The sequence below is a fragment of the Pseudoliparis swirei genome, chromosome 13, assembly GCF_029220125.1.
Source record: "Pseudoliparis swirei isolate HS2019 ecotype Mariana Trench chromosome 13, NWPU_hadal_v1, whole genome shotgun sequence".
NCBI lineage: Eukaryota > Metazoa > Chordata > Actinopteri > Perciformes > Liparidae > Pseudoliparis > Pseudoliparis swirei.
The window spans coordinates 238,362-260,773 of NC_079400.1; the positions used below are offsets into that span (position 1 = coordinate 238,362).

The 22,412-nt window shown below is 41.9% G+C and overlaps 2 protein-coding genes and 1 long non-coding RNA gene across 7 annotated transcripts; 1 reads left to right on the forward strand and 2 right to left on the reverse strand.

The window, feature by feature from the left end:
* Positions 1-31: 31 nt before the first annotated feature.
* On the reverse strand, positions 32-16,684 carry ppil4 (peptidylprolyl isomerase (cyclophilin)-like 4). Its single transcript, XM_056429348.1, has 13 exons — positions 16,576-16,684; positions 16,190-16,257; positions 15,600-15,664; positions 15,384-15,501; positions 14,980-15,122; positions 14,377-14,473; positions 14,039-14,155; positions 13,831-13,955; positions 13,655-13,721; positions 10,405-10,516; positions 10,180-10,276; positions 9,916-10,048; positions 32-417 (listed from the first exon to the last, which is right to left on the reverse strand). The coding sequence occupies exons 1-13, from the start codon at positions 16,643-16,645 to the stop codon at positions 211-213; spliced, it is 1,419 nt and encodes a 472-aa protein (XP_056285323.1). The 5' UTR covers positions 16,646-16,684; the 3' UTR covers positions 32-210.
* Positions 3,526-8,808, reverse strand: LOC130203302 (uncharacterized). Its single transcript, XR_008833483.1, has 2 exons — positions 5,420-8,808; positions 3,526-5,073 (listed from the first exon to the last, which is right to left on the reverse strand). It is a non-coding gene; the product is annotated as an uncharacterized LOC130203302 (long non-coding RNA).
* Positions 16,685-16,687: 3 nt separating the features above from the next.
* On the forward strand, positions 16,688-20,725 carry ginm1 (glycoprotein integral membrane 1). 5 transcript variants are annotated; one of them, XM_056429352.1, is made up of 8 exons: positions 16,688-16,920; positions 17,020-17,091; positions 17,181-17,280; positions 17,768-17,922; positions 18,115-18,274; positions 18,458-18,633; positions 19,155-19,318; positions 20,537-20,725. In XM_056429352.1, the coding sequence occupies exons 1-8, from the start codon at positions 16,771-16,773 to the stop codon at positions 20,643-20,645; spliced, it is 1,086 nt and encodes a 361-aa protein (XP_056285327.1). In that variant the 5' UTR covers positions 16,688-16,770; the 3' UTR covers positions 20,646-20,725. The 5 variants fall into 5 exon arrangements, 4 of the variants coding, with proteins under 4 accessions (XP_056285327.1, XP_056285324.1, XP_056285325.1 ...); XM_056429349.1 differs by having other exon boundaries at positions 16,689-16,920; positions 18,404-18,633; XM_056429350.1 differs by having other exon boundaries at positions 16,690-16,920; positions 17,771-17,922; positions 18,404-18,633.
* The last annotated feature ends 1,687 nt before the right edge of the window (positions 20,726-22,412 follow it).

A 22,412-nucleotide genomic window follows, 5' to 3' on the forward strand; every position in this document is an offset into this window, starting at 1 on the left:
CTGTGTAAATGATTAATGAAAAAAGAAAAGATTGCACATTTTGGGGAATTCTTTTTAATATAGATTTAAAAAAGAAGTTTGCAAACACTTGTTTTTGTTCTTCAAAACAATGTGACAGGAACTCAAAAGATATCAAAGAAAGCCAGTAGTGAATATTTAGACGATATAATTCATGCTGAATGCCTCTCTGTGGCTCCCTTTCCAAGTCCCTCACCTATACCTATTCCTCTCTTTCTCATTGGACCTCTTGGAGGAGCTGCTGCGGCTCCGGTCCTTGTGGCCATGGCCCCTATCGCGGCCCTCTTTCCCATGTTGGTGCTGGGATTTGCTGTGTTTTTGGTCCCGGTCCCTGGAGCGGGAGCGGGATTGAGAGCGCTGGCATCCCGTCTTTCGGTCTTGCCGGCTGTCCCTGTCGCCCTGGAAACATCACAGTGAGACAGTTAGTGGTGGAACCTAACAGAGTACATTTACCAAGTATTTACCATTTATGCTGCTTTCGACTTATTTCCTTCCCATTCATGGAAAAAGCATGTAATATAATATTGAAAATGTTCTTATGTCTCGATTTGAGGACGATGCAGAATGAATTGAGCCAAAAGCGAGTGGAGATGTGCCGACGCTGAATGTTTGCGACAAACTGAAGGATGAAGTTTTAACCTTGTATTTCCAATGCATTTGAAGTGCTTTGTAACAGCAACACGTTGCCAGCTTATTAGCTGCGTTATTAATACCGGAAACCCGTCCCTCTTTCAAGTCTGCACACATTTCCATGCAAAGCTTCCTTCTTGTTAGTGATAGCCGGTGATGTTATTCTGTTCTTATTGCACAACTGCTCCGAACCATAGTGGCCCGTTTGGTTCTCCCCGTACACGACGGACCACAAAATCAGTTTGTTTATGTCACCGGACTGAAGCCAACCAAGCTTTTGTGGCAGGTGATTACCAACTTTAGAAAAGGATTTGATGCGATACTGAATCTAAATGTACAGATATGAGGGGAATGAGCATGGGCAACCTATCAGTGAATCTCTCTCTATGCAGTTGATCTGTACTTCCTGGAAACAATTCATCTTTAGTGGACTAAACACACAGCGTTTTGAACAATCCTGCAACGTTCAACCGTTTTTGGTAATTACTGGCTGCCACCTAAGAAGATGGGATCTTGTGGGGCTTAGCCGCTTACTGAGCTATATAATTATAAGATACCATTTCAGAACTAGAAGTCAGTGCTGCACATAACGGCACTCAAAATAAATGTATCTGCTTTGATGGCCACAGAGATCATAAAGCTCAGCCAAGACTTCAACAGATATGTCCCCGACAAGAATATGACGTGAAGTGGTTTTCACGATTAAATCAAGCACATGGTTACCTTTTCAATTCAACGGTGGCATCACATCAGAGTTGTAGTTTAACACCCTTCTCTGCTCTTCCATTCGAGCAGTTACCCACCCACAACTCTAGAGTAGAGACTGCGTCTGTCCCACGGCCACTTAAATTAAATAAATTAAAAGTAAGCAGAAGAGGAGTCGTACACAATAACCTTATACAAGTTAACACCATTATTTCAGCAGTGCAACAAAACAGGACTATTAAATGTGGTCTCCTAAATATTAGATCTCTGTCATCTAAAGCTGTGTTACTAAATGATTTAATATCAGATAATCACATTGATTTATGTTGTCTAACTGAAACCTGGCTGAGCCATGAAGAATATGTCTGCCTAAATGAATCGACTCCTCCAAGTCATATTAATACTCACATTCCTCGAGGCACCGGTCGAGGAGGTGGAGTAGCAGCCATCTTTGACTCAAGCCTATTAATAAATCCTAAGCCTAAATTAAACTACACCTCATTTGAAAGCCTTGTTCTTAGTCTTTCACATCCAACCTGGAAAACACTACAGCCAATTCTATTTGTGATTCTGTACAGGCCACCAGGTCCATATTCAGAGTTTATATCTGAATTTTCAGAATTTATATCAATTTTGGTTCTTAAAACTGAAAAAGTTATTATTGTGGGAGATTTTAATATTCATGTGGATGTTGATAATGATTGCCTAGGTGCTGCATTCATCTCATTGTTGGACTCGATTGGCTTCTGTCAGAGAGTACAGAAACCCACTCACAGCTTTGACCACACGCTTGATCTTGTTCTTACATATGCCGTTGACATTAAGCATTTGAAGGTCTTCCCACAGAATCCTCTTCTGTCAGACCACAACCTCATAACTTTTGAATTTATACTACCGGAGTGGACACCGTTAGTCAAAAGTTTCTACACCAGATGTCTAACTGACAGTGCTGTAGCTAAATTTAAAGAAGCGATTCCTTCTGCATTTGATTCAATACCACGTCTCAATATAACAGAGGACTCCTGGTCTAACTTTAGTCCATCCCAGATTGATCATCTTGTTGATAGTGCCACAGGCTCACTGAGAATGACACTGGAGTCGATAGCCCCTCTGAAGAAGAAGACAGTGAGGCAGAGGAGGTTTGCTCCCTGGTATAACCCTCAGACCCGCAAACTAAAGCAAACGTCACGAAAGCTTGAAAGCATATGGCGTTCAACTACTCTGGAAGAATCCCGCTTAGTTTGGCGAGATAGTCTTAAAACTTATAAGAAGGCCCTCCGTAATGCCATCAGTAATAGAGAACAATAAGAACAACCCCAGGTTTCTCTTTAGCACTGTAGCCAGGCTGACAGAGAGTCACAGCTCTGTGGAGCCGAGTATCCCTATAGACCTCAATAGTAATGACTTTATGAACTTCTTTAATGAAACTATTAGGGACAAGATTAATAATCTCTTGCCCTTAACCAGTACCAATCTGTCCTCAAGTGGAATGGCCTTGGAAACCGCTGTATGCCCTGGTGTATATTTAGATGGCTTTTCTCCCATCAACCGTGACCAATTATCTTCAACGGTTACTACTTCTAACACGTCTACCTGTCTCCTGGACTCCATCCCGACGAGGCTGCTTAAAGACGTTTTGCCTTTAATTGGCAGCTCCCTATTAGATATTATCAATGTGTCTTTGTTAACAGGCCACGTACCACATTCCTTTAAAGTAGCTGTCATTAAACCTCTCCTGAAGAAGCCCACTCTGGATCCAGAGGTGTTGGTTAACTACAGACCGATCTCTAACCTCCCCTTCCTCTCCAAGATCCTTGAGAAAGTGGTCGCAAATCAGTTGTGTGACTTTCTACATCATAATAGTTTATTTGAGGAGTTTCAGTCAGGATTTAGAAAACACCACAGCACTGAGACAGCACTGGTGAAAATTACAAATGACCTCTTAATGGCAGCAGATAAAGGACTCATCTCTGTACTGGTCTTGTTAGACCTTAGTGCTGCATTCGACACCATTGACCATGACATCCTATTACAGAGACTGGAGCAGTCGATTGGCATTTCAGGCACCGCACTAAGTTGGTTTAAATCCTATTTATCAGATCGATCTCAGTTTGTATTTGTAAAGGATGAAGCCTCGATAACCACCAACGTTAGTCACTGAGTTCCACAAGGTTCTGTGCTTGGACCAATTTTATTTACCTTATACATGCTTCCTTTGGGCAATATTATCAGGAAACACTCCATAAACTTTCATTGCTATGCAGATGATACTCAACTATATCTATCGATAAAACCAGAGGAAACCAACCAACTAAGTAAAATTCAAGCATGTCTTAAAGACATAAAAACATGGATGACCTGCAACTTCTTGATGTTAAACTCAGACAAAACCGAAGTAATTTTACTCGGCCCTGAGCACCTCAGAGATCAATTATCTGGTGTTGTGGTTTCTGTAGACGGCATTGCCCTAGCATCCAACACCACTGTAAAGAATCTTGGCGTTATCTTTGATCGGGACTTGTCCTTTAACTCCCACGTAAAGCAAATCTCAAGAAAGGCATTCTTTCATCTACGTAATATTTCAAAAATCAGGCACATCTTGTCTCAAAAAGATGCAGAAAAATTGGTTCACGCGTTCGTTACTTCGAGACTGGATTACTGCAACTCCTTATTATCAGGCTGCTCTAATAAGTCTCTTAGGTCCCTCCAGTTGATCCAGAATGCTGCAGCTCGTATTCTCACTAAAACTAAGAAAAGAGATCACATCACTCCTGCACTAGCTGCTCTGCACTGGCTCCCCGTAAAATCAAGAATCACTTTTAAAATTCTTCTCTTAACGTACAAAGCCTTGATTGGTGATGCACCATCATATCTTAAGGAGCTTGTAGTACCATATTGCCCCACTAGAGAGCTGCGCTCACTAAATGCGGGACTACTTGTAGTTCCTAGAGTCTTAAAAAGTAGAATGGGAGCCAGAGCCTTTAGTTATCAAGCTCCTCTTTTATGGAACCAGCTTCCAATTTCAGTCCGGTAGGCAGACACAGTCACCTCATTTAAGAGTAGACTTAAGACTTTCCTCTTTGACAGAGCTTATAGTTAGGGCTGAATCAGGTTCACCTGGTCCAGCCCCTTGATATGCTGCTATAGGCTTATAGCTGCCGGGGGACGTTTTAGGATGCACTGAGCACCTATCTCAGGGTGTCTACAGGAATAAACCAGTGAAATTTAAGACTTTTAAAGACTTTTTAAGACCACGTCTAAATACAATTTAAGACCTAACGTACGAAGGAAATATACATTAATCTAAATTAATTAATTCAAAGTAAACACAAATTAACAGTATGGTGTACTGCAAAAGGATAACACAAATGTCATTGCTGTTGTAAATTATATTTATTAATACAACATTTTCAGAACATTTAGGTCCCATGAACAAATGTCTATAAAATCAAGTAAATATATTTTACAAATATTTTTAAAATACGTGCAAAAAAAATCTATAAAATAACATAAATAACATTTCCAGCTGCTTTTAAAATGCAAATACATTTACATAACAGAATGTATGTGTGTGTGTGTGTGAGTTCTCATGTCTCTATGTGATGGATGTTTGTGCACAGGTTCATGTCTACTCCTGAGCTTTTGTGAATATACTAGGAAAACAATCCTTTTCAAACTATATGAATATAAAAACTTCCAGTTGACATTTGGTCCATTCTCCTGGAAAAAAGAAAAAAAAGGCAGACATTAGCCACACAACAGTCAATACATCTCTTCATGACACCACCACTTCAGATTAATGTCAGACTGGATCAATATGAATGAAAACTATTTTTACAAATTAAGCAACGTGAGCCATCCCTTGAGCCTAGTGTATACTCTGTAGACATATTGACAGGTAAACACCACTCTATTACCATTCTAAAACTATTGTTAATGAGTCTAATTCATGTGTAGTGCGCCTATCCATAGCTGTTATTAACTTGACACACGAGTAAAGCTTAACTATATGATACACACTCATATACATGAGGATAGTTAATTCATATATTTATGTTAGACTTACTGTGAGATGCTGAAGTAGGTCCTGGGCGTGTCGGGGCCCATGAGCTCCACAGGATCCTGACGGGACCTGGTCATTTCACCGAGAGCACACATGAAGTCCAGCTGTCTGCTCGCGGTGGTCTGGTCCAGAGTCTCGTGGTGGTCTGGTCCAGAGTCTCATCAAACAGAATGAAGAACGCGCCGCCCTGTTGGACTTCGGTGATGAGCTCTTCATTTCACGGCGCTGGATTTCCTCCGGTGACCTCCAGCGTTGTAGCATTGACGTCGTTGCGGGCGGCGGAGCAGGAGCTAGCGGCGGAGCAGGAGCTGGCGGCGGAGCAGGAGCTAGCCCCGCGGGCTGCTGGCGGCCTTCACTAGTCTCTGTGCTTCTTGCTCTGCTCGTGAGATTCCACCGCTGGAAAGTCTCCCGACACACAACGCAGCTTCAGAAGCATTTCACCGACCGTGACCAGAAACACTCGTTCTTTTCAAGCCGTTGTTGAACTTGCATCCTGCCATGTTTTCTAAACTAGCCGATGCTTCACGTTGTAGGGGATGGGACCGAATCACGGCCCCTTTAAGAGAAGGGGCGTGGCCCCGGTGACACCAGAGACGCCGCAGAGCAACCGGAGCAAAATACGGACCTGGCAGAACAGATTGCCTCATATTCGTAATGACATGACACCCAAAAAATTTAAGACCAATCCAATCTGAATTTAACACAATTTAAGACTTTTTAAGGCCTTATTTTTAGGAAAAGCAATTTAAGACTTTTTAATGCCCTGCGGACACCCTGCTATCTCCTCTTTTTTCTCTCCTTAGGGATGAATTTTCATCTCTCCATCACACATTACTAACTCTGCTTTCTCCCCGGAGTCCTTTTGACTTCACGTCTCATCGGACCCTATGAGACGACATAGATCCTATCTGCCTGATGGATCATCGAGGTCTGGGTCGTGGAATTCCTGCTACCGACCACGCCACTGCCCTGTTGAGACTCCGCCCACTGTTGAGACTCCGCCCACTCCTCCTCTCCACCGCCATCTGCCTGATGGATCGTGGAGGTCTCCATCGTGGAATATGCCTACTATGAACTATTCATACACTCTGTCATATTCATTGAATGTATTTTAACTCTAAATCTGTCCTTCTGTACACATTACTTTTATTGCACCTGTCCATCCTGGAGAGGGATCCTCCTCTGTTGCTCTCCTGAAGGTTCCTTCCCTTTTTTCCCCCTGAAGGGTTATTTGGGAGTTTTTCCTGATCCGATGTGAGGTTTTGGGGCAGGGATGTCTGATGTGTACAGATTGTAAAGCAATTTCACAAATTTGTAATTTGTGAAATTGGGCTATACAAATAAACTGAATTGAATTGAATCACGGAGTGATGATTACATACTATCAATCTGACTGACGAGTGTTTTGTGAGCATGATATTTACCGCTGACTGCGAGCAGCCATTTTCATTCGACATCCTGCCTGACCTGTCCAGCAGAACTCAGATTTTAAATTAAAGAACACATCGATGTTTTCAGAATAAGTTCTGGTTGTAAAACACACAAACACAAGCTGCAGTTTAAAAGCAGCTCCTGCCAGGTGACTGCAGAATATCATTTTTCAGTGACATGCGTCTTTCAGACCTGGTAGGGTCATGTTAGTGATACGAAGGCAGCAGACCTGCTGGAAATCCAAAACCAAATAAATATTGGTGCGGCAATAAGAAAAATAACATTGCACAACGGTGTACATGCTATGGGACGTTGTAGTCGGGCTGCTGGTTGATTTCTTATTTATAGAGAAATGTTGTGAACAAGGTACACAACATATCTACATTGTCATTGCAGCTGTCAATGAGTCTTTGGCATACCGCGTTTGACATACTATATATATATAGTTTTCTTTTTTCTTTTTCTGGCATACTGCAGAGTATGGTAGTATGGGTATTGGATCTCACTGTGTGTGTGTATGAAATTGTGTAAACAGCTGTGTCGATAGGAGCCTGCTAGAAGGATCCGGTTTACCGAGCTCCATTGACATCGGCCGCTGTTCCAAGTGTGAGGCTGTTATTCAATGATCAAAATAAGTAAACCTCCTCTTTGGAAGGAGGCTGTGGTTTGTCTGTCAACAGCCTGGAACGCTAACAATTAACTGTAACTCGTTGCTCAAACAGCTGAAATTATTGACGGTAGGTCAATTTTTAACTGGAGAAGATGTTAATTAATTTGTGACTAAAAAAATGTCAAAAAGATTTTCTCTGCAGCTTCCTTGTTGTCTTTACAAAACAACTGAGCATTTGAATCAGGAAATAAAAATGTTACTATTGAGAATGTTAATCATACCTGTTCTTTTCAAATAAATACGGGCACTAGACTCCTCCTATTGCCAAAACTTGACTGGCCTGCCTTTGAGTTTAGTTTTTCCTGGTTCGACATCACGAGGGAGTCCATTAAAATGTCACTGTGGTTACTCGTTCTTTTCTATGTTACTTATTCAGCCTCTCTTCAAACGCGGTACCGGCTGATTTGGAATGACATGCAAGTGCTGCTTCGACAGAGACGGACGGAATTCGTGCCACTGCCGATCGGAGCACGAGCCAAAAAATACCCCAGAATTATTTCTCCAGGGAATGAATTATTCAGAAGACAAAAGCCAGATGTCAGTGGATGGTTTTTTTGTCCAGTGGGAAAGGGACACTGGTCAATTAGTAAAAGTAAAGACACTGTTGACTCAGTGCTCTGAATTTTGAAATCAGGCCCTTTAATAATGTATAATAATTAGGGCTGGGCAACGATTAAAATTTTTTATCGTGATTAATCGCATGATTTCCCTGATTAATCGTGATTAATCGCATTTGTATACGCAAAATCCAATAATTCATTCAAAAGTAGTGTATAGCGCACTTCTATTTGAAATGTTCTGCCATATGAATGAAAGTGCCATAACATGTGTTGTCCCTGTTAGAGTGAGACACCAGAAAACACTTTCAGTGCAGTTTGTCAATTCCTAGAACTTGACACTTATTTTAAATGTTCTGCCATATGAACTAAAGTGCCATAAAATCTGTCAGGACATTGTCAAATGCACTGTTATGCAGAGACACTGTGACAGAGCGCTGGAGACTGAAGCAGGGACATGATCAAAGGCAGTCGTCTCGCAGCAGCGATCATCTCTGGTGCTCTATCTGCTCAGTGTGGTGACTTTATTTGTCACATTACACTGCTGTGCAACTTCAGTAAAGTGTCCCACGCACGTTTCAGCATCATGTGTCTCCTCTGTTTTCATCAGTCAGGGCGTGTGAATGCAGCGCCCACTTCTCATCAATATAATGCACAGTCACTCCGAGGTCATTGTGGTTACAGAGTGATGTCCAGTAGGGTGACCAGATTTGAGTTTGTGAAAAAGAGGACACTTCGTCTGGGGGGGGGGGCTGAGATTAAACATCTCTTGTTCTGCCTGTTTTGTGATATACATGCCTAAAAGGTGCCTAATATTTCTAGACTGAAATAATATCGGCATTATAATTATTATAACTATGAGGATTTTTTAGTTGCCTATTTTGTGAAGCCCCCTCAGGACGTGGTGCCCTACGCACAGCGCGTAGTGCGCTATGGGAGCGGCGATGCTGGTTGTAGTGTATAGCATGCCGCACAAACAACAATGAACTAGTGGAGGCGGCAAGGTGCTCCGTGTTGCCAGATTGGAGATGGTGAAGTATCATACCAAAGGCTCAAAATGGTTGTATTTGGAGGATAATTATCGTGTATCTGGCAACCCTGAGATCGGTCGACCAATGACTGTCCTCTAAACCGTCAGAGCTCACGTAAGAAGGGAGATACCATTTCCAAAACTTGTCAGGGGTAAATACGAGTTTATGAAAACCCAGAGAAAAACAAATATCCGACGAAGCAAAATCCCGGACGTTTTTGGAATCCCTGCCGGACGCATTTTTTAGGGCTCAAAAGCAGGACATGTCCGGGGAAAACTGGACGTCTGGTCACCCGATGTCCAGTCGTCCCCAGTGAGAGCAACATGGTGCACGTTGTGAAGCTATCGCTTTGCAGTCCTCTCGTTTTCATCCAGCTCGTGTATTCTCCGTGTGACGTGTGTCTTGAGGGCGTCTCATACCTGCCGTCATTTGTTGAGATTCTTTTCCCCCCACAAATACTCTGACTTTATGCTGTTATGTCCATTGTTTTGTCGTCTGCATTGTTTATAGTCCTCTAGGTGTTATGTCTATGTATTGTCTTTTGTCTAAAAAAAGTATTATTAAAAAAAAAAATTTTAAAAAAAAACATGCGATAAAATAATTGTCGGCGTTAATTAAGTGCTGCGTTAACGCACGATTAACGCGTTAACGTGCCCAGCCCTAATAATAATATATGTAATGAAGACAATCAAAACGTATGTCCCAGGCTGGTATGTGGACTGGACTTGTGTGCTACACCCTACTAATATAACAAAAGAGAGAGTTTAAAACAATACTGCAATATTGTTGTGTTGGCTTGAGGATGGTTACCTTGTGCTTTCTGGACTTCCTGCTGTCCTCATCATCTGAATGATGATGGTGCCTCTTCTCCTTGTGCTTCTTGTCAAAGGGCCGGCGGCTTGCCACCTCTTCTTCCTCCTCAATTATCAGGTCGTACTTGGAACTATCGGGGAAAGTTATGGAAATCTCCAGGAAGTTGGGAAATCAAACGGTCAACGCAACATTTCGAATAGTCTGATACATTATGACAAGAAGTGGAACAATAAATCCCTGCTTATTAACACACAAGGATACTCTTGTTTTGGTTTTACTTGATCCTTGAGGGCAAGTTTGGATCGGTTCGCCACGTCCTTTTCATAGGCGTTGAAGTCATCTTTAGTATACTTCCCACCTAGGAAACAGAGAAGGCTATAAATCAGTGTGTCAGATTTAACTCAAAGCTGCATATCTGTTTGGATTAGGGTTAATATGTTCACCCGTCAGAACAAAAAGAGAAGCATTCATAACAAGCTTCAGTACCTTTGCCCTTCCATCTGATCTTTGAGACCGACTGGCTGAAGTCTACGTGAATTCGTCGATCGTCGATGAGCACGTTGTCCATTTTGAAATAGGCCTTTTCACAATTTTCTTGCTTTGGAGACAGAAAGAATAAAGAAAAAGTGGTAAGAGAGGAAATATAATGAATGTAAATGTCCTGTTTTGGAAAAACAGATGATGTAATAATGTTATTAACAAATGGGTAGTTGGAGGAATAAAACAAGTTGAGGAAATAACTTAAATAAATATACAATACTCAAAGAGATTCAGTTTTAAAAAGATATACAATCCGGCATTAAATGTCAGAAAACAATGAAGAAGAATTCACTTGATATCTGCCTTCAGATATCTAAGAACAAGCAAGGTCTTCATTGACTGTGTTTAAAGAGGGTGCTTAGAAAACACACCGATATAAAGTACAGGAACTACTTAAACTATTAATCTTTCATAATCATATTTGTTGGGGCTCATTTAGAAGGAAAATGTATTCTATTTGATCACATTATTTCACTATGACTGGATGTCATGTCACTGGTGGAAGTCTGTATAGCTCCAACGACCTGCACGGCGCCCTCTAGTGGTTTAAATGTTCACTGCACTTCACGTCCAGCACTATGGTGCACGCTACTTTAGCCGTGTCTCATTTAAAAAGGGTTGAAGGTGTTCAGAGAACAGAAGGCCAGTAGCAAAAAACGTCCAGACCAAGTTCGCATTATGACTCCACGTTCGACAGCTTGAGCGACTATGTACCAAGTTAAATATAGAACAGTCTTACAGCTTCTACATCTCTAGAATATTTCTTCTCTATCGCAGTGGTGGGCCGTCAGGGCCAGCAAGGCCTTCTCTGCTGGCCCTGACATCATCAGAATATAATTTTTTTAAAATATATTTTCCCACAAATATGTGTTCAATTATTCCCCAGAGTAAGAATTATTTTCTTAATTTCATAGCGTTCCTCTTGGTTGCACTGCTTCGAGACCCAGGTTGAGATTTGGAGGGCTGGTCTTTATGTTAGATATTTTATCCAATCATATTCAGCCATCATGTGTTGCCAGGGGTCTAAAATCTGCCCGTAGGCCTTCAGAATCAACATTGCGGGCGCTGGTAGCTTAAAGTGAATGGAAATGAAAATTTAGTGTCAACCAATCAGCTTTAGAGTTGGCTATTGTAGGCCTGCTAGCTGGCCCCAGAACCGGCACAGGAGCCAGCTAGCAGGCGTAGTGCGTGCGCGTCTTTTGATTGGATTACCAATATTGAGAGGCGGGTCCTATGGGCCGGTATATGCAGAACCTCAGAACTAGGAAACTGAATTTGATAAACGAATTAATTGGCGTTCTACTAAGCTGTTTTTTCAACCCACAATGGCAGAAGGAGGAGAATATATCGATTTGGTAGAGGATATAATTATAACGCCATTCTCAAGACGAACTTTAAGACCGACGCTACAAAGCCCGTCACAGGCGGGAAAGAGGTTCGTTCGCCACTTTCAAAGTTCCAACTACAAGCGCTACCAATGGCTCAGGCTCCGAGAAGCACTGCACACTGGACTGCTGGGAATGGCTATTATTTGCAAGTGATCGATTTGGTGTTTGGAGCCACACTGGCTTTGCAAACTTGAGTTGTCTAACCAAGGCAGCAACGAGACACCAAAGTATGGCTCGGCACTTACAAGCATCGGTGCTTTTGAAAACTTTTGTGGACACCCGAGCGGATCTACAGATCAACGAACAAGTGCGCAGGGCAACGGAGCTGCACAATGAAAAGGTGAAGAAAAATAGGGAAATATTGAAAAGACTCATTAATTGTCATGTTTTTGGGTAAACAGGAACTTTCATCTTCATCATCACGGTGAAACTGCGCTGTTTAGTGAACACACTGTAAAAAAAAGTTGGACTTAAAGCTCAAAGTTTGTGGACCAGAAATGGATAGAAGAAGAATATTAATATAACTCTGTTGCACTCGACTATGTTCTTGCCTATTAGTTGAACTGTACTGTATTGTACTCTTCCCCTGCAATTCTCTGAATAAAAATGTCAATTTCAAGGTGACCCAATGCCTGGTTATACTGCGTCTATGTCTAACTGTAGTGTCTAGAGCCATGGCATCATAATGATAGTAATAAGAGGTGGATTAATTCGGGTGGGACTGTGTAGGACCTCACTGAAGGCCCCAGGCCCACGGCACGCCACTGCTCTATCGTAATGACTCCAGCAGCCCATGTGATGATTAGCAACACGTCATAAGAGCAAAAAACAATGGAGTTCATGACTGACTTACAGTATTCACTTCCTGCAGGGGTCACTTTCACTAGGTGATGTACTACTCTTGTCCTCAAATATATGTCATTGTGTCTTTAAAACCAATAACAAGTAACTTAAAAAAGGGGAGCTTCGCTGAATAAAAGAATGAATGAAAATCACAACTTTTTTATGTATATTTACATCAATACATCACTACAGGAAGTATAAATTGTAAGTCTATGGAATATAATTCCCAAGGGTCTTATTCAGTCACCCTCATTGCACATACTCTCGTAGTTTAACAGTTTGGGGAATACGCTTACTTCTTTTCTTTCAGTGTGAAAATAGGAGATTCCGTGTCTTTCTAGTGGCACCACACACAGTCGGTGAATACAGGCACAAGATTCTGTATTGTGTCACAATGTGTGCAAAGACCTGGCAACCCTTGACAACAACACTCGGTAACCAACCCTGGCAGTTATCCGCCAATTAATTGTTCCAGCGCGCAACACATAAAACCACAAATGGCTGCTTTGATGAATCTGTCTGGACAGTTCAAACAAACAGGACACATGTTGCAAAGAATTTTCTTCACTTTCTTCATTTTTTTTTCCCACACGAACAAGCCGTTATCTATGCTCCAGTCCAAGCTACAACACTTCAATGACACGTACAGGAGTTTTTACTTGGCTGAGTTGCCGCTCTACCGCTACATTGAACAATTAGTTTGATCATGTTTTCGTGTGACTTTCGGAAGCAAACCAACGTGGAATCCACGGCAGTACATTGCTTAGTTTCTGTAATGGTTTCCTTGTCTGATTCTCCAAACTTGAATACATATAGGGACCACTAAGAATGCTCCAACATTTTTTTTAAAGACTGGCCTTTTAAACCGTTAACGCTTCTACAGATGCATGGAGACCACACAAGAATGCACATACGCAGTTGTCATTTGATAGTGTACATCACGTAGAAACACAAGAGATGCTCACCTTATCAAACTCAATGAAAGCATAACACAGGGAATCTCCACTTTTCCAGTCTCTGATGATCTCACAGCTACATGCAACAAAGCAACATGAGAAAAGTTTCAGACACACGTACTTTCCACGTGTACAAATCCAGTATAAACATTTTGATCATAAAACTTGGATATTTGCACTGTCACCTTTTTATTGTCCCAAAGCGAGAAAATATGATTTCCAGGTCCTCGTCCGTGGTCACTGGATTCAGTTTGCACACAAACAGCACGTTCTCTGGAGGCCTCATATCTGCATCAGGCAGGTCACCCACCTGGAAGAATGTACAACAACAGAGAGTGTATAAACGTCTCAGACTGCACCTTTGGTACATCTTCAGTTGCCTCTTCTTCTCACCATCTCCAGCAGGATGGCCTGAGTCTTGGCTTCTTTCTCCTTCAACCTCTCGTCCAACTCCTCTGCTGCCTTCCCATCTGTATCGTCGATCACTTCATCCGCTCCAATTCGGCCGCTCTGCACAGAAATAGCTGTCGTTATTGAGGTGATAGATGCCGTTGGTCCATTTACTGCATGCATTTTGTCATGTTTACCCCCTGGAGATAAGGTTTTTGTTCTCGAAATATGTTCGTGGGTTAAGTCAAGACAGTGTTGGCTTTCTATTTTTGTTTGAGGGGAAAAAGAAAAGTAAGCACTGAGAGCTTCCCTTAATGAATCAACAGGATCACTGAACTCACATCTAGCTGCTCTTTGGTGGGCTCCGGTGACCCATCAGGTACTGTCAAATCAGGAGGGTCATCAAAAGGGTCCTCCAGGATCACAGTGTGGTTTACCCTGCAGCAAAATGACATTCTCATCTCATTACTGGAAAAATGCACACTCTGAGGTTATTATTTCTGGATACATGTATTTTTGGACAGATGGGATGCAATTCCATGGACTGTATAGGCGGATTATCTGTAACGGTTTGTGTATTTTTGTCAAACCGTCACGGTGTTGGGCAAACGTTGCAGTGCTGGATGGGAATGGAAACAAATCGGGGGAAAATAGCTAACATTTAACAATTTCAGTTTCAAAGCACTGAATATGTTGTTCAGTTTCATTGCCTATTGAGAATGGTTACCTTTTTGGAAAAGGTTTGTTCAGTGTTCTCCAGAAAAGTTTCTTATTTTTAATGAAACATTTTTTCCAAAGTTTCCAGGGTGCAAAATGCTTCCACATTTTGATAAACTTTGGCAAATTAGCACTACTGTCTGTTTAAAATAGGAAGTAAACTGAACAGTGACTCTTATATATGAACCAGACAGTGACTTCTGTGTACATTTCCAACTCTCGTTCACCTGATATCCTGAAATGGGACAAAGTCCTTGTCCACGAAGGTCTCATTGATTTTATCCAAAACTTCCATGCCTTCGGTCACTTCACCAAACACAGTGTGGACTTCATTCAGGTAGTCCAAGTTTTCACCCGTGGTTATGAGGAACTGAGGACAGGCATGAAAGATTACACACATTATGCAACACACCCAGAAGAAAGTTTTTGGTCTGTAAGTTTAAAATGATTCCCACTGAAAAACTATTTTGCATTCTACAACTAATCAGCTGATTTATACGATATTTTATAGTCAAGAAATTATTTTCAAATTAGCTGATTTAGCGAAACCATCAAACTAATAAAAAGGCATTTAATGTTGCTTTTTGCAACTTGCAGAGCAAACAAATGTGTGACTGCAGATCATATTCACCTGGGAACCATGCTGATTGTTTCCATTGTTCACCATGGACACCGTCCCTTTTTTCCTGTGTTTGATGCGTGGTACTTTCTCCACATCAAAAAAGCGGGCCTGGTCTCCATAGATTTTGCTAATTATCACACATGGGAGAGAACATTTTTTTCAGTGTTCAACTTGCGGTTTCAAAAAAAAGTCCACAAAAAAAATTCGACGAATAGGATGACTGACCTATAGATCGATTCTCCACCACGTCCTGTCCCAGTGGGATCTCCGGTCTGCACAATGAAGTCTCTCTGAAAAGGAGACAAACACGGTATCATCTGCACACAGCGGGCACCTTCAAAGCTGAACCGATACATTAGGTGAAAGTTGTGCTGCAGCATTGTTTGGATTTCTAACCTCGGTTTTTACCTGCATGGGCAAATGCTTCGACTGAAATTAAAGCATTGCAAAAATATATCTACATTGGAAGCGGTCACTTTGATGAATATGGATTAAGACACATCCATCTGCACGACTTGCAACATCCCCAATTCATTGTCACTGTTATTGTTTTTTATATTGTACATACATGTTGCTATTCTGCTTTCTTCAATGTCTTTTTTATATTGATCCTGTTATTTGTTAATTCAATGTATGTACGAGGACGGAATCAAATTCCATGCATGTGCACACGTACATGGCCAGCTGATTCTGATAAGTCTGTACCTTTTCCAAAGGCACAGTAGCGCCATCCTACGGCGAGTTAGCGCTACGGTCCACCCGATATAGATGCAAACCTTTGTTGCACAAGTCTGCAAGGAACGGTTAAGTTTTACCTGGACATTGTGGATAAGGCAGTAGTTGTAGTACTTTATCTTGCATAGTTTCAGAAAGTTTAGGCAAGCTGCGAAATAAATAAAAAAAGAGCACAGAGGTTAAACCGAAAATCATTTCAACGAGTGAAAAACAGCCAAACCACTACGCACACGGCGCGTCTAATACGCGTAAAAGAAGGAATGAAACATGAGATTTTTTTCCGGTTAAATTGCTCTTTCCGGTTTCCGATTCGTGAATGATCCATGGGCAAATGAATAGACGCAGGCAAGCTAACAGCCTTAGCTAGCATACTGCGCAGAAGCCTGTCAACGGCGGGCGTTAACTCAACCAGCAGCCGACTCAAGACGCGAGCTTCCGTCACATGTATGAAACTTCATATTCTTACTTTTGGGCCTTTCTTCTGTGAACAAATCAATGACAATATCGCCTAACGTCGTTTCAAGGAGCACCGCCATGCTGACGTCTTCGGTCTCGCGAGGGAAGAGTGTTTTTGGAAAATCTCCCCGCGCGTGCGCAGCTCACACTGTCTCGCTTAATGTTTTTGTTTTAACGAACGCTGTCGTCTGTCTGTTATCGCAAAATGGAAACGACAGGTCTAACGTTAACGATAGCGATGAGCCTCGTCTCGCTTCTTTTCGCCTCGGTGACGTGCACGGAGTCTTCACCCAGACAACTGAACACGGTAAAGTGTCAACAGCAGCGTACTGAGCCAAACCCCGGTGATGTTGATGTTAGCATCGCGTTAGCTTAGCGCCACCCCCCTGGTCACTCATTGTGTTGCGCTAACCTCACGTCTGTTTGTCCCCTCTCTTTAATTATTGATCTCCAGGAAAACATCCTGATCAATGTGACGGCGGGGACGCTCGCAGATACGCAGCTGCAAGACTCCAACAACCTGCAGGTATACGGTAACGTCACAAGACAACTTTTGAAACGTAGACGAGGGTACAGAGGTGGGTCATTTTTTCAATCAAATGTTTTTTTCCTCAGATCAATTTGAACATATCGGTGGGCGAAGAGCAGGTTCTGGTCAATGACATCCCGGTAGAGCTGTCGGGGGTCACCAGGTTCAACTGTCAAGCACTTCTCTGTGGGTTTTCCTCGCATCACTCCAATCCAAGTACCAAACTATAATAACAGAAACCAGAAGAAAGTATGAATCTTGCCCTTCAGAATATACGTTGATCGCTTATTAGAAAGGGATTGTTCAATTGTATTTGCTTTCAAATGTGAGGCAAATTGCAGAGGCGCTCAATACATGAATCACTCAGTAATGGACTTTAAGCATATTTGTTCCTCGATTGTTGCCCCACACATCTTTTATTAAAAATATATACTCCAATTCTATATGTCACACTTTAAAAAAAAACTGTTGTCGTTCGACAGTATTGGAAAATAGTCCCATAATAAGCAATCCGTCTAATCAAAACAACACCCTTTTACTTGATAGGACTTGAAATTTAGTTCACAATCAGAAATGTCTCGGACAAGGTTATTGCTGTTTGATTAATGGAAGTTAAACCTGTAACGTGTTGGAGGAATGGCATGAGAGCGTACATTGAATTCTATTTTTCCAGTAGACGGCATCAATGGAAGCAGTGAGTTTGAATCCGGGGACTTGGTGTCCACGGTCACTCGGGTGATGGTGAGCCAGAACCGGCTGTACAGCGACTCAGAGGAGGTGGTGGCTCTGCAGGTGTTAAGTGAAGTGATCGAGATGGAGGGCAAGGAGGTAAATATCTCTTGATCGTGTTAATTAGAGAGTCTTTACTCACTGAATCTTGTTTGTTTGGTTTTACCTCGAAACGTGCACCTTTACAAATTATATAAATAATTTTAGAAGTGATGGATAAAAGTAAAGTATTTGATTTGTAACTTTAGCATTCAGATATGACTTCACACCCTTTGTGTTGGTATCCTGTAGGTCCAGCAGCCGGACATGTGTGAGGTAAAAATCCTGATGAGCCCAGATTTCCAGAAGCTGGCTCAATTTACGAACATCTACCCCATCGGACACAGCGAGATCTTCAGGATTCCTAGGGAGAACGACGTAGTTGTCACAGATTCGCCAAATCCCAGAAAAGGTATGAAAACCCGTCACCTTTTCTGAGCCTTATTATTATTATTGTAATGCAAATACTCTATAGTCATACAATTTACTGTGTGCCCTCTCAAACATTCCCGCGCTTTGTAAAATAAAATGAAAAAATCAGACGAAGAGCAGCTGATTTCCCAGACCACCAGCCAGTACCCCCTGAAACACACAGAGACAACGCAGGAGGAGATTGCTGCACCGGGAAAGCTCCCAGAGACCCCGCTTCGCATGGACCCTGACCTGCTGTACGACGTCAGATACGACGATGATTTCGATGTCCGGGAGCCGAGCCAGCCGGACCAGATTCAGATGGAAACTCCGCCCAAAGAATCCATATCCTCTTACTCTGTAAGCCAAGTTTGACGCCAGACCCAGAGCTTCGGTAGTAGGTGTGGTTTGTTATGAGGTAGAGGATGGCAGGATGTTGGGGGGGGTCTTTTGAAACATAACCGGGAATACAAAAGTCAGTTAATTAAAACATCCAATATTTATTTTCTAGCACTGTATGGGCGGTCACATTCTTCATTGTACGTAGGAGCCAAGGTAAGCTTGCCAGAGCTCACAGTAGTGGCCTTTAACTGCATGGATATGTACATGTACTAGTTCTCACATTTCCCCAAAAAGACTTAATACCCCAAGTCGCACTTTTCTAGACGTTTTTCATCTCGAGCCAGCTAACTTGGCGTGTGGAATTCCAGTGAGAAGGCAGAATGCTGCTTTTTTACACGACAACCTCCCCATAAACTCTTTCGTTCTGGTTTGTTTTCTGGCCTTTGCTCGGAAAAGCCTTTTTATAACATGCAGTGCTTGTTGGATTACTTGCGCCGGCGAGGAAAATGCTCACGGCTGCGTGTGCGTCCTCTTCTCAGGCCATGTGCCAGTGGGTGGAGGGAGTGAGGGAGCGTCTGAGGCGCTTCAGCTCCGAGTCGCTGCCTCTTTTCTTCCTGGTGATGTGGGTGGTGGTGATCGGCGTCGTCGGGTCAGCGGTCATCGTCAAGATCTTGGACATGTTCTTCCCGACCTGTGAACACAAGTAAGTTTGTGTCGTGGGGATAATGAGAGGGCAAATAATCTGATAGAAGGTGTACTTAACCGTTTCATCGGAGACCAAGCTGACCTTTCTTACCTGACCTTTTAAGCACCAAGCTTTTTTTAGGCCTCGGCTCTGAAAATGGTATACCCAAACTAAAAAGGCTGTATCTCTACAACCACTCGGGCTACCTTAATCATTTTTACCTTTTTAAACATGTTTTCTTTTGTTCAGATGTGTAGATATCAGGATATATGTTAGTGGGTAAGAGTAAATGAAGATGGCACACAAAAAATATTAAAATGTCAGGTCCGATTTGAAAAAAAGCACTTCCATGATGATAACATGTTTGTAATGAGGCAGTTGAAAAATCTCACAAATCATATTCAAATGTGTTAGCATTCACCCTGCAAAGTTTGACTTTGGAAAAAGAGAAGCAGAACAAAGTTAGAAAAGTTTTACATTAAAAAAAAGCATGCGTGGCTCAACTCAGCGGGGGATGGGTCGTTTTTATAAAACAACACATTTTTGGAAACGTCAGAGCCAGGAGAATTCAGGGCTACCAACCAAGACTAGATTGACAACACTGGGAGTCAGTAGAATCCTGAAAGGAAATGTAAAATCCAATAGTCTGAAAGTACCTTCCCTACACATGTCACATGTTACCTATGCATGTCCAGAGGAGTTGAATGAGGCACGGGGTAGGGGTAGAACATATATCAGTGGATTTACCAGGGAAAATGTGTTTTAATGGTCCTAATCAACAATGGTAAGAAGAATTAGCTGATTCTAAAAGTATGAAGCGATTTATGTTTCTGTGTTCTTTGGCTCATATCTGGCTGATGCTTTGGTGTAGAGGGATTTGGCAGACGTGTGGAATCAGTGCGGAATGGTCGTGCTTATTACTATCAGGATTTGTCTGATAGCACCCAGCTAATGTGGTGGCTGGTTCCGGAAACATGTTGAGTGGGCCGAATTATGATAATTATATATTTATGATTATCTTAGTTTTTTAAATGGCTGACTGATTCTTGTAGCCCAGGCTCTGCTGTTTAATTTGATTTTCAACATTAATATATTATATACATATTTGCTTGTTTTTTTAAGCAATCAAGTCCCCAGAGCCAAATATGGCTCCGCCGGTTTCCAAAATAATAATAGTAATAATCTTCAAAATGCTTAACCTTTCGCCTGCCTCTTCTTTTCTTCATTTTTTTACAGGCACATTTTTCATCTCAACCCTGTCACACTTATGCCGGAGGACGAGAAGCAAACTCTGCTGGAGAGCATAGAAATTGAGGAAGAAGAGGAGGAGGAAGAGAAACCTTGAATGATAATTGACTTGGCCAGTTCCTTTCAGTTTCAGTTTGTTCTTATTTGTTCTTTAAACCTTGGTTACTGTAAAACATTTTCAGCATTTGTATTCAAATTCGTGAACCAGTTGGTTTTGTTTTCACCTCGGTTAAGCACTTTGAGCGGGCCACCAAACGGTTTTAGCCTAAAATTTAGTCCCATGATCGGCATATAGAGAAAGTGAGGGATTCACAGCATGGATGTTGTGATGTTGGTCGTGGAGGTTAGAGCATGTGCACATGCGGCGACCGCCGGGCTCAAAGTGCACTCCTTTGCTATTGGTTGTCGCACTCCACACAATGTGCAGATGCAAATTCTTTGCATGTCTGATTGGTCAGATGGAATATATGGCAAGCCCCCTTTTATCAAGTCACACATGATTCTACTTTGTAACTTCGGATTTCACTAAAAGCAACCTAAATAATGATGTGCTTTACCTTTCAACATGCCGTAGCAACGTGGCTCAATCTTCCAAATTTGCATTCATTATTGTTTTAAAATGTAAAACAAGAAGCCAATGTCATATGTACATTGTTGATAGCTTTGAAGGTAAAGGAACAGTTCAACGATTTGAAAAGGACCTGCATTGGCTTGTTGATTGTTGCCGACGTCATGGTCACACAGCTAACTTGCGCGTTATCTTGTGTGAGTAATGTGTGTAAAACTGTAAAAAGAATTACGTGTCAAACTATTTCTGAAGCCGGTGCTTTGACCCTCGCATCCGACACTGAGGGCACGTTCCTCAAGTGTCAAACTATTCCTTTGAAGCAAACACAGACGAGACATCCTTAAGGTGCTCAGAAAAAATAAATAAAAATTGACCGGCTTAAAGGAAACTGACGACATAAGCAGATATAAGAACTGTAGGTTCAACAAATTAATATGAACAAACTGGACATTTCAGGGGCCGCACCCAATAAGTTTGAGTCTTTGTGTTTACTGAAAAGACGTTCTCGATGTAGCAGCTCTGTACAGGTCACACTTAATTCTCACACTATGCTTTCTCTCCAAAAAAAATCCACCTTACTGCTGAATGTGAAGAAAACTTAAGGCAGAAAATGCACTGAATGTTGAGTTTACTCAACTCCATTGTTTAATGGGATCCAGGCGATGCCTCCTGTCTGAAGATAAAGAAGAATAAGACATTACATTTGAATCTGTTGCTGCAGATGGCTCAGATGAAGTAATATTTAACCTAAATGGTTAAAAAGATGCCGCTTACTGTCTTTGGAAGTGTTATTATAAATCATGTGTCTGCATATTCACCTCTTTTAAGCACTGAATGCCAATACTGGAAAAGAAAAGCCTCCCTTTTAAGGCCTGTTTTCCACCATTGAGGCTCATATATTGATTGTTTCTTCACAGTACCTCTGTGACTCAGTTGCGGGGGTGGGGGGAGAGGGGCTTAGCGATTTGATTTTCTTAGATTGTGTTGATGTTAAGCATTGGTGAGGGAAAGGGAGGTCGTTCAGATTGTCTATGCGCTCCAAGTGCTGAGACGACTGATGTAAAACAGCATGTGCACAAGACATTTCCGCAAATTATTGTTAAAGAAATAGAATCTGCACTTAGTTTTTACTTTTAGAGTAAAAACTGGACTTGAGTCTACATGTATGGTTTTTATTTTTGTTTGGAGATTATGTGCAAAACCTGACGTGTTTGGGAGGTGGGCACAAGGCTAATTATTGGTTGGCTTTAATTAATCCAAAACTCCCAACTGTTTCAACATGGTATTTGTGTTTAT